The following is a 17,651-nucleotide window of genomic DNA, read 5'->3' as shown; positions in this document are numbered from 1 at the left end:
TTAATAGAAGACGTCGGAATGGAGGCTGATGGTGGTGGTGAATAGTAGACTTTATAGTCGAACTTACCAGATGGCTGACCAAGAAGATCCACAATGTCACGGGACTTAGATTCTAGTTCTTTGTTTAAATTTTTAGCTTGATCTATTAAAACATCTATTTCGTTACCTACTTTGTTAAGAGAAGATTCAAAAGAAGATGTAGATGAAAAACTCATATATTTTATTGATATATGAAATAGTACACACAAGAACACTTTGAACAGAATAGTAGCAAAGCAGAGAAAACAGATTGAGAAAAGCTTATACTATTTTACAACTTAGTTTCTAAGATACATTCTGCTTCATAAGCAAGTCGGGAGGCCTTCTTATACAAGTTAGAAGGAATCTTTAGTCGTCATGGCATGCGTCACTTTAAGTGGCAGACAGAGTGAGGTGGTGATTGACAGAAGCTACTTTTATGGCTGGCAGGAATCTTTGAACCCTTTACAGCTGATAAGGGTCTTGGCTGTCTTCCCAATAGTATCCTTCCATGTCAGTATCGCTGTCGCTGTCGTCCTTTTGATGAGACTTAGAGCACTCCGCAACATCTTTTGCTTTTGAGGTGGATGCTTTTGAGCTGGCTTCTTTGTCGTCTTCTTGTAGTGCGCTAAAAAGTTGTCGACGAAGTTCTTCTTTCGGCACTGATTTGAGTAGATCTTTGAATAAGTCTGACAGGCCAGGTGAGACTGATGGACTTGGCAGAGATGGCTTTTTAGCCAGAGTGATTAGTCCTTTGGAGGAGTAAATAGAGGGTGGCTCAAAAAAGTCAAATTTATCCCACCATTTAATTAGGACTCTTTTGGTTAACCAGGGTACATGGTCGGTAGAGAATTCTCCGAACCTTTTCATTTTCTTTTTTGAGATAATATAATCCCATCTGACTATCCATGGAATTTTATAAAGGATAGTAAAAGTAATCTTGAATCCTTTAAGGATTTATTTGAATCGGTAAACTGTTCATAAACAGTCCGAACCTTATTAGGTAGAGAAATGGGATATAATCCCCAGTTAAAGAACCATTCATAGAACCATGAAGGAAACTCCCATGATTCTTTGTCTAACTGGAATTGAATGAACCAGCTAAACTTCTTCTGCCTGTTTTCATAAATTAAGGCACCAGACCAGGCAATCATATAATCAAAATAATTAAAGTACCTGGGTTTTCCGAAATTCAACTCCTTTTGTTTAAAGAGTGAATCGCCCCAATCATCGTAGGATATAACCCTTTTGATGATAAATTTACTGAATGCCCACTCATTAGCAGACCTTTCTGTTGGAGAGAAGACCACTGAGTCAGTTTCTGCTAAAATAGCTTGATAATAAGTGTAGTCCTTGGGTAAATAAGGATTCACTGTGTGATGCTCAGTGTAAAAATTGGCAACCTCATAAGGTTTTAAATCTTTGTGTTTCCTGTCTATGGGCATAAGGAAACAATAACTGATTGGAATGTAGGGGTAATTAACCTCTTTTGCATTATTTGCTTCGACACTGATAGCATAAGCGTCGTCTCTGAGTTTGTCCATCATTTTAGACGGAGGTGGAGATACCTCGTGTGTCCGTTTTGACGGAGTTACTGAGGCCTTTGAACTCATGTCCTGTAAGGAATTCACGTGTAAAGAAATCAGGCAATGAGTTAGTCTCTCCTTTAATAAACTCAATTTCAAAATCGAATACAGACAAAATAGCCTGCCATCTTACAAATATCTGTTTAGATGCGATGTTTTTAACATCTTTCATTAATATTTCCTTTGCACTTTTACAATCAACCCTTATAAGGAATTTCTGATTTAATAAATCAGATTCGAACTTTTGTACACAGAGAACTATAGATAAGATCTCTTTTTTAACCGTAGAGTAATTAACTCTAGGTCCTGTCCAAATTCCACTGGTAAATCTGACTAGGGTTTCTTTGGCATCTAGTTTCTGTTTTAAGATTCCTCCGTACCCAATGTCAGATGCGTCAGTTTCCACTACCTTTAAGGCAGATGGATGAGGAATTGCCAGACAGGGAAGGGTTTTTAACCTTTTGTTTTATCCGTTTAACAGATAAAGTATGTTCTTTGGTCCATGGGCTTGGGTTTTTTCTGAGTCTTTGGAATCAAGGTTTTGCATCATAGGCCAGGTTTTTATAGAAGTCTGAGACATAGTTAAGGCTTCCTAAAAATCGTTGAAGTTGGGTTTTTTCTTTTATTTCATCAGGAAATTTACTTGCAAATTCTATAGCTCGATCAATAGGAATAATTGATCCTTGTTCAATGTTGTGACCTAAGAATCTGACTTTAGTCTGAAAGAGTTTAATCTTTCCGGCCTAGACTACCAGGCCATTTCTTTTGACAATTTTCATGAACACATTTAAGTGTTTAAAATGTTGATCAATTGTCCTGGAGAAAATAAGGACATCATCAATGTAAACAATTGAGAATGCTGAATGAGCATTAAATATTTCATTCATTATCTTTTGAAATTCTGATGGGGCATTTTTAAGCCCAAAGGGCATTACGTTCCATTCGTAATGGCCAAATGGTACAGTAAAGGCAGTTTTATACCTGTCTGTTTCGGCTATCTGGATTTGCCAATACCCTGACTTCATATCAAATTTTGAAAAGATTTGGGCCTCAAAGAGTCTGTTTAACAGATCTCTTTTATTAGGCAATGGGTATCTAATCCATCTCAAGCCCTTATTTAAAGGCTTGTAATTGATAACTAATCTTGGTACTCCTCTTTCTAACTCAGCAGCATTTTCAACATAAAATGCTGGACAACTCCATGGGCTTTGACTTTTTCTAATTAGCCCTTTTGACTCGAGGTCAGCAATTTCTTTTTTACAGATCTCCAAATGTCTTGGCCCCATAGCAATAGGCCGGGCTTTAGTAGGAATCAATTTTTCATTAAAATCAGGTTCATATGGTAAATTAACCACATGGCTTTTTCTAGCCCAAAAGGCATTGGGTATTTCTGCACAGATGCTATTAGTCATCTCATTTTGAAGCTTTTTTATTTTTTCTTGTATCAAAGGTTCATTAAGCTTTTCTTGAACTATTTTATAATCTATTTCTCTTTTAAGAGAATAAATAAATTTTTCTTTTCTTTTGATGTTACCTTTAAGCACATCAATTTCTCTTTCTACTGGCAAGGAGATAAATTCAAAAATAATTTCTCTCCCATCTATTTCAGTAGTTATCCCTTTCTCAGTAATTAACTTGATAGGGTATAACATATGAAGAAACAGGTTTCCTAAGATGACTGGAGGAGATAATCCTTTTACCATTATAAATGGTATTTCAAAACATATTCCCTGATTATAAACTACCGTATCAGATAATTTGTACTTTATATCCATTTTAGAACTATCTGCTGTATGGAGTTCTTCTACTGTTTTAGAGAAGTACTTTGAAGGTACAAGTCCTTCATCAATACAACATAAATCTGCTCTTGAATCTATTAGGGCAATTGTACTAAATAAGTACTCTTTCTGAACAATTATCGTGACTTTGGTATGCCATTTGTGAGTTATAACTCTATCTATTCTATTGACATACTGAAGATTATTTATTTCTACAGGTTCTTTTTCTTCTTCCTGTTCTGCCAATTCCATAATTAATGGAGATTCTTGTTTTACTTCTAGTAAAACTAATCTTTCTTTTAAAGATTGTATTTCAGATTTTACTGAATTTATTTCTTGCCTTAACTCTTGTAGAGTTGGTTCTCTTGGCATTTTAGCTCTTTTTATTCTTTCCATAATTTCTTTAAGGTCATATGGATTCTCTCTTTCTTCCATTTTCTTTTCTAAAGGACTTTTATCCTTGCACATATTTAAATATTCTTCTAACTTTTCTCTTTTTTCTTCCTGATTTTCTATTTTATCTATAAGGTCTAACATCAGGTTTTGTTCTTTTGTTAAGGCACATAAACCATTTAAGGTACAAAGTGATTTGTAATAATCACATTTTCCATTGCAATCTGATTTTTTATCCGATTCTGTTGAGGACTCTTCAGAAGTATAATCTAAGACATTGACTTCTAAATCCTCTGGTTCTGACTCATTTAAGAGTATTTTAATTAATGAATCTTTAAGATTTTCATCAATTGCTAAAGCTTGTATCTGCTGTTTAACTCTACACTTATTAGCGTAATGTCCAGTTTTGCCACATTTGTAACAGACTACATTAGTCTCTTTTTTCTTCTGTTTAGAAGTTGTAGCAGATTTCTTTTTGACTGGTCTTTTAAGTCTTTTTTCTTTCTGAGAGTAAAAGGTTATGTGTTTTTTAAACTGTCTCTTACTTCCTCTCCTCAGTTTTTTAACTTTGCCTTTATTAGGAAAAGTTACTGGCGGTAAACCGTATTGTTCACAGAAATCACCGAGTAATCTTTTACCTGTGATTCTTTCCTTTTGTAACTGGCGCTGAAGTCTTAATTCATTGCACAAGGTTACTCCTGCAGTAACTACTTCAGAGGCTAATTCGCCAAAGGTGTAGTGACTGTATGGTAAGGCACCGTTGTTTTTATCCCTTATTTGTTTTTTGACTAGTTCAGAAAATAACGAGGGTAATCCAGAAAGAAATTTTTCTTTCCAGAAATCATACTAATTATCTTCCCTAATGAATATAAGGGAAAAGAAGGTATCTTTATACCATTCAAAATGAGAAAGATCAGGACATCTCAAATTCATTAGTTGTTCCTGAGATCTATCGATGTACAAACTCATGGATCCTATAAAATGTAACCCTATAGTGTATAAGAGGGTATTTATACAATCCGGGATTTGAGTTGGACCATCATTACGTTGTTCTGTTTTAACAGCATCGTATATTTGCCTTTTTCCTTCGTCTGATAAGGAAAAATCCCACCAACCTTTAAGTTGGCCAGTAAATCCTGAAACAATAGCATGCGCTATTTGCCTATCATTGTTTCCTTTAGTCTTTGCGGCTAAAGCATACATGGTCATATAATGGATAACATTTTTAACCTGATATTCAGATAATCCATCTATGTTCCATTCTACGATTGAAGTCCCATCGTATTGTACATAGTTGAATCCTGGATCTTCAAATTGTAGATTTATTGGTGAAGGCCTAGAATAATAAGGCTTCATTTCTATTGTTGCCCTAGGTTTAGGGTAAACAATTCTATTAACCTCGAGAGGCTCAGGTTGTTTAAACATGGCTTCTAGAGAGTTAATTTGTTCTTCAGTATTAGAAGAATCTTCAGATTCAGTTTCTTCTTGTTCTTGACTTAAAGGAGCTATGTTAAGATTTTTTAACCTTTTTTCCAGTTCTTCTTGAAAACTCAAAGTTTTGGTAAAGGGGGCTATAGTTTTCTTTTTAGAATCCTTAGCATCCAATCCTAGTTCAGCTAACCTTTTAGTTAGTTCGTTAACTATTTCTGAATGATCTCCTAGTTTAATAGGTGATTGTTCAGTTTCCATTGGTTTAAATAAAACCCTTTTCTCTGTGGTTTGTTTTGAGGTTTCTCCCTTTTCAGGTTTGTATTCCCTTGATTTAAAGGTTTGTAGTTGAGTTTCTACCCTGCTTAGTTGTTGTCCTATGGTGTATAAGCTAAGGTTGGCATAATTACCTTGCTTATCTGACCTAGAGAAGGGTGAACACTCATACTCTTGATTGTCTGATACCTTATAAGATATCTCGGTTAAAGGTGGATGTACACCTCTTAGAGTTTTTCCTTTAGGAGTGATTTAACCTGTTCCCATTCAATTGACCTAGGAACTACCAAATTCCCTTTCTGCAGGTCTGTGACAAAGAAAGTTGTTGTTCCTTTTGGTGTAATCAACTTAGTGGTGTCTTCCCTAAGATTAGGGACTACAGTGTTCATGGCTTTGTAGTGAATCCTATAAATAAGGATAATGTTTTCAGATCCTGGCAACATATTATATCCTTAGGTTTTTATGTCTAAGGATAATGCTTGCATAATGTTGGATCCCTAATTGAAATTGTGAAATTGGGGTAGCACGAAAAATATATCGGGCCATCACACAGAGATGATTTTATGATTCCTAATAAGGAATCGTTGAAGTCTTTGTGTCTTTTGTCTCTGACACATACCAAGGCTGAGGTATTTAAACCTAACCTAGTTGCTGGTTTTAGAGCAACTTGTATCATTCCTATATGGAGGAATTGATAGGTTTTTTGATGTTCTTTAAGAAGATCTTTAGAAAACAGACTCCTAGAACTTAATCCTTCATGGATAGGAGTTGCTTGTTCAAAATTTAATCATGTCTGCCGTAAAATTTTGGTTCCCTACACAAACGGTTAAATTTTGAGCTGAGATTTAATTTTAGAACAGCTCAAATGTGGCACAAATAACCTGTAAATTTTCAGGAATTTCTGGGCTGATTTGCTATGTGAACTTAATTTGATCGGGTGTGCCGCAAAATTTTGGTTCCCCACACAAACAGTTGAATTTTAAGCTTAAATTTAATTTGGGAACTTCTGAAATGGCATATAAACACTGGTAAATTTTTAGAAATTTCTAGGTATATTTTCTGTGTGAACTTAATTTGATTGAGTCTACCGCAAAATTTTAGTTCCCCACACAAACGATTGAATTTTAAGCTGAAAATTCATTTGGGAATTACTGAAATTTAATCGTGTCTGCTGCAAAATTTTTGTTCCCCACACAAACGGTTAAATTTTGAGCTAAGATTTAATTTAAGAATAGCTCAAATGTAGCATAAACAACATGTAAATTTTCAGGAATTTCTGGGCTGATTTGCTATGTGAACTTAATTTGATCAAGTCTGTCGCAAAATTTTAGTTCCCCACACAAAGGGTTCAATTTTAAGCTAAATTTTGAGCTAAGATTTAATTTAAGAATAACTCAAATGTAGCACAAACAACTTGTAAATTTTAAGGAATTTCTGAGCTGATTTGCTATGTGAACTTAATTTTATCAAGTCTGTCGCAAAATTTTAGTTCCCCACACAAACGGTTCAATTTTAAGCTGAAATTTAATTTGTGAACTACTGTAGTGGGGTATAAATACCCTGTAAATGTTTAGGAATTTCGGGATTTATTTGCTATGTGAACTTAAATTGATCGGGTCTGCCGCAAAATTTTAGTTCAGCAGGCAAACAATATCAAACAACCCCCAAAATTTACACCCAATGTCTTAAACACACCCAAATAATGCTGGTACAGTTTCAGGCCAAATAGGTAAGCCGAACTCAATGACCCAAATAAGCTCTAGTGCTTGATATCAAAATGAAGAAAGCAAAATTGATAGCTAGAATAATGGCTTTGACTTGATTAACCCAAAAGCCTAAGACAAACTCAACAAAACAAATTTTTAAACAAACAGATCATACTAAACCCCAAGAGCTAATTTCGGTCAAGCATATAATGAACAAAAATGTGAATAATAGAAACACAATAAGAAGCAAAACAAGGTTTAGCAAGAAAGAACCAGTTGCAAGATGAAGAAGTAGAAGCAAATATGGAACTAGAGCCAAACAGCAAATATGAAAAAGGTAACAAACACAAAGTAAGCACAAAGAATAAGAAGTAAACAGAGAATCTACCTTGTTTGGATGTCTGATGTGAACCTTCAAGCAATTGGCAACTTGAAAACCCACATTCAAGAATTAAATGAACAATATGGAAAGTATCAAATCAAGATGTATGAATTTGAATCTTTGAACCAGCAAATCAGATTGTTGTGTAATACAAAGAAAATATCAGAAATGGGATTCTTGACCTAATTCATATGGAGAATGAATAAACCAAGAATATTATGCACATTAAACCTTGCAAGATAGAATCTCAGCAAGTTAATGAGCTTCACAAGAACAAAGGCAATAGCCAATTTACTCACTAAAGGAGCAGAAGCAATCTCTCATTAATATTCAAAGTGTGTCCTCCACTCTCTCATTACACTTGTATTTATAGCCTCTTGGCTTCAAAGCTAAAGACAAAAATATCCCTACTTTAATAACAGCTATAAGGAGCTTTAAGTCCAAACAAAAATTAATCTATCAAAAGACTAAAAACTCCTTACAAAAAGTAAATTTAATACAGCAGCAAATAAGGGCATTTAAGTCCAAAAGAGAGGTGGTTATAACAGATGGAATATTCCTTGAAAAAGGTGCCAGCAGATGCATGTACATGGGTTGGATCTGGTGCATGCATGTCCACAGGTTATTCCATGTAACCTAATGCTCCACATGTGATGAGCACTCCTAGGATGCCAAGAAACACAACATCTAAATATTGGAACCAAGATCTTTAATCATCCAAACAAGGCAGAATTTCAGATTGAAAACCCAAGTGTCAATACACAAATAGTAACAAGCTAAAGCATATTGATCATCAAAATAAGACTAGCAAGGGGTTCATGCTGCTAGAATCCAAGTTCTTTCAAGAAACATGGAAGAAACATAGAAGAAACTCAAGCTCCAGCAATGGAGTTCTCTCCCTAATACTCACACTTAAACTAGAAAAATGAAGGCTACCTATACAATCTGAATATCTTGGGTTATATATAGCATCTCTAAAACCCTAAAAGTGTGCCAAAACCCTAAAAGTGTGCCAACATGGCTAAAAAGACAAAAATAAAAGGCTCCTCAATCAGATGGGGCGTTTCCATCGGGGGGGGGGACCATTTGGGACCACTTGCTTTATGGCGACCCTTTATGTAGTGGGGACCATAAGTTAGCGAGAACACTTTAGGTGGTAGCAGCCTTTTTTTAATGTAGTGGGGACCAACAAAAGGTATCAGCACATGGCAAATCCAAATAAGCATAAGAAGCTCCTCCAATCCACTTGGCCAAATGGTCTTGTGCCAAGTCATGCTGATGTGGCGAAGTCACGCTGATGTGGCGCCACTTGTCAAGTCTCCCATGCCAACTTGTGTGAGAACGATCCACCTATATTCCAACAATATGCAAGAAAGTCCAACATGGCAATTTTGATCCCCCTGTGCTCACAATGCTCCAACACCAATGCTTGCAGCTCTCTAGCTCTGGCTCTGGTGATGGGTCCTCTAAATAATGGCATAGGCACTGGTGCTTCTTCATCATCCCCTCCTCCTTTGAAAGAATTCGTCCTCGAATTTGGTCCTGCATCAATGCAAGGGGAAAGATCGAATGTTAAAAGAATTGCTAACACCATACTCACCAGGTAAATCAATCTTGTATGCATTGTTGTTGATCCTTTCTAGCACTTTGAATGGACCATCACACCTTGGCTGTAATTTCGACTTTCTTAGGTTTGGAAATCGCTCTTTCCTTAAATGCACCCAAACAAAGTCACCTGGTTCAAACACAAGAGGCTTTCGGCCTTTATTAGCATGAGTAGCATATTGTGCATTTTTCTTTTCAATTTGTAACCTAGCTTGCTCATGCAATTTCCTAACCAAATCTGCTTTCTTTTTACCATCAAGACTATTAATATGATCAGGTAAAGGCAACAAGTCTAATGGTGTCAATGGATTAAAACCATACACAATCTGAAATGGTGAAAATCCGGTAGAAGAATGCACTACTCTGTTATAAGCAAACTCAACAAAAGGAATGCAATCTTCCCAAGATTTCAAATTTTGTTTAACCATCACACGCAATAAAGTAGTTAAGCTTCTATTCACTACTTCTGTTTGTCCATCAGTCTGGGGATGACAAGTAGTTGAGAACAACAGTTTAGTACCTAACTTACCCCACAACACCCTCCAAAAGTGACTTAGGAACTTAACATCTCTATCACTTACTATAGTCCTAGGTATACCATGTAAACTGACTATCTCCTTAAAGAACAAATTGGCTATGTATGTGGCATCATCTGTTTTGTGACACGGTATGAAGTGTGCCATCTTAGAAAATCTATCAACAACCACAAATATAGAATCATGACCTCTCCTAGACCTAGGCAAACCCAAAATAAAATCCATAGAAATATCAGTCCAAGGTTCCTTAGGAACAGGCAAGGGTGTGTAAAGACCATTTGGCATTACTCTAGACTTTGCTTTCTTACATTCAACACACCTAGAACACATTCGATCAACATCTTTCCTCATATGTGGCCAAAAGAAGTGTTCTTGCAATATGTTTAAAGTCTTAGCAACACCAAAATGTCCCATCAAACCACCACTATGTGACTCCAAAACACGCAAGTCTCGCATAGAGCATTTAGGCACACAAAATTTATTCTCCTTAAACAAGTATCCATCATGCCTATAAAATTTCTGAAATGCACTTTTCTCACAAGCAGCATATACATTACAAAAATCTGCATCATCAACATACAATTCTTTCATGAACTCAAAACCAAGCAATTTAGCATCAAGTGTAGACAAAAGTGCATGTCTCCTAGAAAGTGCATCAGCTACAACATTCTCTTTTCCTTGCTTGTATTTAATCACATATGGAAATGACTCCAAAAATTCAATCCACTTAGCATGCCTTCTACTCAACTTATTTTGACTCTTAATATGCTTCAATGATTCATGATCTGAATGTATGACAAACTCTTTAGGCCACAAATAATGTTGCCAAGTTTCCAAGGCCCTAACTAATGCATACATCTCCTTATCATAAGTAGAGTAATTCAAGGCAGCTCCATGCAATTTCTCACTAAAATATGCTATTGGTCGTTTCTCTTGCATGAGAACTGCACCAATTCCTACACCACTTGCGTCACATTCAATCTCAAAAGTTTTATCAAAATCTGCAAACTCAACAAGGGTGCAGAACACAATCTATCTTTAAGTTCAAAAATGCATGTTCATGTTTCTTTTTCCACTCAAATGCAACATTCTTTTCACCAATTCATTCAAAGGAGCAGCAATTGTACTAAAATTAGGCACAAATCGCCTATAGAAACTAGCCAATCCATGGAAACTCCTAACCTCAGACACATTCTTAGGATTTGGCCAATCTCTAATGGCTTTGATTTTCTCTTCATCAACCTGTACACCTTTACTACTTACAACAAAACCAAGAAAAACAACCTTATCCAAGCAAAATGAACACTTTTTCGCATTCGCATACAAATTCTCATTTCTCAACACATCAAAAACAAGTCTCAAGTGATGCAAATGCTCGTCTATGTTACTGCTGTAAATCAAAATGTCATCAAAATACACAACAACAAATTTTCCAATGAAATTCCTCAACACATGATTCATCAAACGCATAAAAGTGCTAGGAGCATTTGTGAGCCCAAATGGCATCACCATCCATTCATACAACCCATATTTAGTTTTGAAAGCAGTTTTCCACTCATCACCAATTTTCATCCTTATTTGGTGGTAACCACTTTTCAAATCTATCTTAGAAAACACACTTGCACCATGCAACTCATCAAGCATATCATCAAGGTGAGGGATTGGGTGTCTATACTTTACAGTGATTTTATTGATGGCTCTGCAATCCACACACATGCGATAACTCCCATCCTTCTTAGGCACTAGCAACACAGGTACAGCACATGGGCTCATGCTCTCCCTAACATAGCCCTTCTCCATAAGCTCCTCCACTTGCCTTTGTAACTCCTTTGTTTCTTTAGGATTTGTTCTATATGCTGGTCTATTCGGTATTTGTGCTCCAGGTACCAAGTCGATCTGGTGCTCAATCCCTCTGATAGGTGGCAATCCTGGTGGCAACTCATTCGGGAAGACATCTTCATATTCCTGTATAAGAGACAAAGCATCACTAGGCAAATGTGAATCAAGGTCAGTAACACATAAATTAACCTCCTTGTACATAAGTACACAAAGAGGTCTTCCTGAATGTAAAGCCTCTCTAACTTCTCTTTCCTTCACATACAAACTCATTCTTTTCTCTCCACTCTCCTTTTGCCTCGAGCTTTCCTTTTTCTCATTTGTTCTCATTTTCTTTTCTTTTGTTTCTCTTTTTCTCTCTTTTTCTTCTCTCTTCTCTTTCTTTTCACTCTCATCCAGCTCGGCCTCTCTAAGTTTTTCTCTCCAAGTTTCTTTCTTTTCTTCAATGGATCTAAGAATCCTCATTTGATCTTCATGCACTTGACCTGGTGTCATAGGAAGCAATGAGTATGTTCGACCTTCCTTAGTGACCGTGTACCTGTTCTTCCTACCATCATGCACAACACTTCTATCATACTGCCATGGACGGCCCAACAAAAGATGCGTAGCAACCATAGGCACAACATCACAAAGTACCTCATCATTATACTTGCCAATGGTGAATGGCACAACCACCTGTTTTGTAACCCTCAACTTCCCACAATCATTCAACCATTGCAAGCCATATGGTTTTGGATGTGTAGTAGTAGGCAAACCCAACTTGTCCACCAAGAGTGAACTAGCCACATTACAACAGCTCCCACCATCTACAATCACACTACACAACTTGTCATTCACCAAGCACCTAGTATGGAAGATGTTCTCCCTTTGCATTTCATCACCACACTCCATACTCACTTGTGCACTTAGTGTGCGCATGGTGACAAGGATATTGCCATCCATAGGTGGCTGATCTCCTCATCGTAGCAATCATCCTCATGCTCATCAACATTATCAGATTCTTCCTCCCTTTCCTCTTCACTTTCTAACTCTCCATTTTCCCTAACAACCATCACTCTTTTATTTGGACATTGTGAGGCATAATGTCCATTTCCCAAACACTTAAAACACTTCAATTCTCTAGTCCTAGTAGGAACTCCCTTATTCTTCTCCTCTACTTTCTCCTTTCCTTTCCATTCTTCTTTCTTGAATTTGGGAACTTCTTTCTCCACCCTTGAAGGAGCAGACCAATTCGACTTCCAATTACTCCTAGGAGCCGAATGGTTGGCTGGTGCATATCTAGCCACATTCTTCCTTTTTAGTTGCTTCTCCACTTTAAGTGCCATTTGTAGCATATCCTCCACCTCCACACAAGGTTGCAGCTCCACAATATTAGCAATTTCAGGATTTAACCCATTCAAAAAGCGAACCATTGTAGCTTCCCGATCCTCCTCGACATCAGCTCTAATCAACGCTATCTCCATGGCCTTGTAGTATTCTTCGACACTTTTAGTACCTTGAGTGAGTTTTTGTAACCTTTGAAGCAGCTCTCTGTGGTAGTAAGGTGGCACAAACCTGTTTCTTAAGATTCCCTTCATTTCGTCCCATGTCTCCACGGTTCGTTGCCCATTTCTCCTCCTCCTACTCAACAACTGATCCCACCATACAATTGCATACTCTTTGAATTCTACAGCTGCTAACTTCACTTTCTTTTCTTCAGAATAATGGTGGCACTCAAAAATCAACTCCACCTGTCTCTCCCACTCCAAATAAACTTCTGGATTATCCTTCCCATGAAAAGGTGGAATTTGCATCTTTATACTAGCTAAATTCCCATCAACTCTCTCCTCATTTCCATCTCTATCCCAATGATCACCGAGCCTAAAATTTCTGCCACCCCTTCTTCCCCTAGGCCCTCTACCCCTAGGTGGTCTATGCCCTCTTCCACCATAATGGTAGTTCCCATAGTCATAAGCTTCATCATACTCATCATCATTCCATTCAGCTTCTTCATACCCTTCATTCCTATGTTCTGCCCGAAATCTACCTTCATTTCTATTCTGATTTCCCACATTTGCTCCCCCATCATTCCTCCTATTTCTATCTTCTCTGTCCCTTCTCATCTCTTCCATAAACCTGGTAATCTCATTTCTCATTCCCCTCAATACATCCAATTCATCTCTAAAGTCATTCATTTGCACATTCATCCTTTCAAAGCTTTGTGCTACAGATTCTTTAAAAATTCGATCATCAGGAAACTCCCTTTTTTCTTCATTACCTCCACTACTACCAGTTGTCTCTTGTAATTGAGACATGATTTGGCTGCAAGAAAACGAAGTTAGTAGAAATGGCTCACCCTCTCAAGTGTTTAGCTCAAGTGTTTTCGCACAAATTTCAGGCTCTTACCCTCTTTTGGCACTCACACACTCTTGCCTTTTACCACTCAAGAGTTTGCTTCCCTTGTTCCTTTGGGAACTAAAATTCTAAACAAGCACAAATACTTGCTAATTTTATCAAAATAATCAACAAACGAAACTGGAAGAAACGAAATTGCAATAACCAGAGAGTGTGACACTAGAGCCAAAGAAATGGAAGACGCCAAAGTAGAAGCAAATGTGAACGAAATGGTATGATTTTTGAAAACTGTATGAGAGACAACCCAACAGAATGATATCAAGCTCAAACTTCCAATTTCAAAGCCAACTTTGCACAAATACCAGCAGTTCACACAATTAACAAAAAATATGCAACAATTTTGGTTCACCACACAAACGAATATATTTTGATCTGAAATTTGGTATACATAGGCATCCCAATACTGACTAACTACTGGTAAAATTTCAGGAGTTTCTGGATGAGTTTACTAGGTGAACGAAATTTGACTAGGTCTGCCGCAAAATTTTGGTTCGGTAGGCAAACAATGTTACAAAACCCTGAAAATTGACACAAAAGCTACTGAGATGGAGTATAATCAGCCTGCAAAATTTCGGAGCTTTCTGGGTTGGTTTGGTGTGTTAACTCAATTTGATCAGGTTTGCCGCAAATTTTGGTTCGATAGGCAAACAGTGGAATTTTCACATCAAATATGGCATGTGATGTGTCTAGTAATACCCAAAGTTGTTGGTAGATTATCAGGCTCAAATTCAATGTTTAACTCCACAATTCACAATTTCATCACTTATGTCAGCTTGTCAATTTTTTTTTTTTCAGCACAACACAACTCAGCTTACAATCCAATCTCCTTTTCTTTTTTTTTTCTTTTTTTTTTATACTGATGCAAAGGATAAAAATTGCAGAATCAAATACTGATACCACTCAAGTATTTTGGCAATCCAAATCAAGCTCTACCCACTAGCACACAGGCACATCCCAAGCATTAATTACCCAATTTAACATACTCAGACTTGATATCATATAACTCAAGAGGCAAATAGCTAGTGTCAAAGATAGGTTTCAGCTTGATTAACTCTAATCCTACAGACAAGCTCAAAGAAAACAAGATGAACAAGAGATTTAATCTAAGATTAAGCAAAATCCTACACTAAAATTAAGACTACCAAGTTTCAGCCAGCAAGAGTTCAAACAAAAAAAAAGAAAAAAATCAGTACCCTAAAATGCAGATTTGATTTGGCTACAAAGAACAAGGCACTAGATGATGAAACTAATAGATATCTAAAGGTCCTACAATGGCTGACTATTATAGTTAACCAAACAGAAAAGAAAAAGAAGTTTTAATGGATAAATACCTTGTTAGATGCCAAGGCTCTGATACCAAAATGATGAGCACTCCTAGGATGCCAAGAAACACAACATCTAAATATTGGAACCAAGATCTTTAATCATCCAAACAAGGCAGAATTTCAGATTGAAAACCCAAGTGTCAATACACAAATAGTAACAAGCTAAAGCATATTGATCATCAAAATAAGACTAGCAAGGGGTTCATGCTGCTAGAATCCAAGTTCTTTCAAGAAACATGGAAGAAACATAGAAGAAACTCAAGCTCCAGCAATGGAGTTCTCTCCCTAATACTCACACTTAAACTAGAAAAATGAAGGCTACCTATACAATCTGAATATCTTGGGTTATATATAGCATCTCTAAAACCCTAAAAGTGTGCCAAAACCCTAAAAGTGTGCCAACATGGCTAAAAAGACAAAAATAAAAGGCTCCTCAATCAGATGGGGCGTTTCCATAGGGGGGGGGGACCATTTGGGACCACTTGCTTTATGGCAGCCCTTTATGTAGTGGGGACCATAAGTTACAAAGAACACTTTAGGTGGTAGCAGCCTTTTTAATGTAGTGGGGACCAACAAAGGTATCAAGACATGGCAAATCCAAATAAGCATAAGAAGCTCCTCCAATCCACTTGGCCAAATGGTCTTGTGCCAAGTCATGCTGATGTGGCGAAGTCACGCTGATGTGGCGCCACTTGTCAAGTCTCCCATGCCAACTTGTGTGAGAATGATCCACCTAGATTCCAACAATATGCAAGAAAGTCCAACATGGCAATTTTGATCCCCCTTGTGCTCACAATGCTCCAACACCAATGCTTGCAGCTCTCTAGCTCTGGCTCTGGTGATGGGTCCTCTAAATAATGGCATAGGCACTGGTGCTTCTTCATCAACATGACACCTGGTCACTTCTAAACTTAATTTTCACCAAATTTAATTCTTTATAATTTTCTTCAAGCCATTTCAGTTATAATCCTTCCTCCTTATGATTTCATAAATTAAATTCTGAAGTGATTTAGCTCTCGCTCTAGTAATTGGACCTTGGATGAAATCCTTTGGTGTGGATGCAGCTTGATTCTCATCATTCCCCTCTGCATCAAAAGGATTCGTCCTCGAATTTCTTTTCACTCCTTTTCTTCTCTGCTCTCTTTTCGGCCACTCTTGATTTTACCTCACCCATTGCTTGCTTAAGCCTTGTTTGGTCTTCATAAATCTGTTTTGGTGTCATAGGTGCCAAAATGATTTTCCTTCCATTCATTTCAAAAGATTACCTATTTTTATACCCATCGTGGATCACCATTCTATCAAATTGCCATGGTCGGCCAAGTAATAAATGGCCAGCTTGCATTGGAACCATGTCACACATAACCTCATCTTGATACTTTCCTATTGTAAAGGAAATCAGCACTCGTTTTGTTACTTTCACCTCACCACATTCATTCAACCACTGCAATTTATAGGGTCTAGGGTGTTTCAAAGACCTCAACCCTAATCTCTGCACCAAAATAGTACTAGCAACATTGGCACAACTTCCGCCATCAATGATGACACTACAAGCTTTGTCATGGATAAGACACCTTGTAAGGAAAATTGTTTCTCTTTGCAATTCATCACCAACGTCCTCCTTTACTTGAGTATTTAATGCTCTCATAATCACTAGAGCACTTCCTTCAGCAGCATATTCCACCTCTGCATCCTCCTCCCATGAAGATGTGGAATCACTAACAATTTCCTCCTCCGTTTCTATCTCACCATTTTCTCTCATGACCATGACTCTCTTGTTAGGGCATTGAGAAGCTATGTGTCCACTGCCCAAACATCTAAAACACTTCACATCTCTATTTCGGGTAGTAGTTGCAACCTCCTTTCCTTTACTTTCTACAAATTTCTTCTCCACCTTTTTTTCCTTTTCCTCATTTCTCTTATATTTGCTAACAGCATTTTCTCTACCCTCCTTCTTCTAGTTAGACTTCCAAAATGAAGAAGTACCTGCATTTCCTCCAAAATTTGACTTGCTTTTAAGTTGCCTTTCTACCTTCATAGCCATGTGGACCATATCCTCCAACTCAACATAGTGATGTAACTCAATAATATGAGCAATCTCCTTGTTTAGCCCATTCAAGAATCTAGCCATGGTGGCTTCTCTATCCTCCTCCACATTTGCTCTAATCATAGCAATTTCCATTTCTTTATGATAATCTTCAACACTTTTAGAACCTTGAGTCAATCTTTGTAACCTCTGATGTAGCTCTCTATAGTAATGACTAGGAACAAATCTCTTCCTCATTATAGTTTTCATCTCACCCCAGGTTGCAATTGATTGCTCATAATTTCTCCTTCTACTAATCAACACATGATCCCACCATACTCTTTTGCGTGCTGTGGTTAAGCAAA

The 17,651-nt window shown here is 37.1% G+C and overlaps 1 protein-coding gene across 1 annotated transcript; it reads right to left on the bottom strand.

Annotated features, from left to right (window-relative positions):
• Positions 1–9,114: 9,114 nt before the first annotated feature.
• On the bottom strand, positions 9,115–12,443 carry LOC131182136 (uncharacterized). The gene is made up of 2 exons (XM_058150785.1): positions 11,378–12,443; positions 9,115–9,277 (listed from the first exon to the last, which is right to left on the bottom strand). The coding sequence occupies exons 1-2, from the start codon at positions 12,433–12,435 to the stop codon at positions 9,115–9,117; spliced, it is 1,221 nt and encodes a 406-aa protein (XP_058006768.1). The 5' UTR covers positions 12,436–12,443.
• Positions 12,444–17,651: the final 5,208 nt, after the last annotated feature.

The sequence above is a fragment of the Hevea brasiliensis genome, chromosome 8 (assembly GCF_030052815.1).
Source record: "Hevea brasiliensis isolate MT/VB/25A 57/8 chromosome 8, ASM3005281v1, whole genome shotgun sequence".
NCBI lineage: Eukaryota > Viridiplantae > Streptophyta > Magnoliopsida > Malpighiales > Euphorbiaceae > Hevea > Hevea brasiliensis.
Note: the sequence above shows the minus strand (reverse complement) of the source record. Positions and strands in the feature narration are given on the sequence as shown.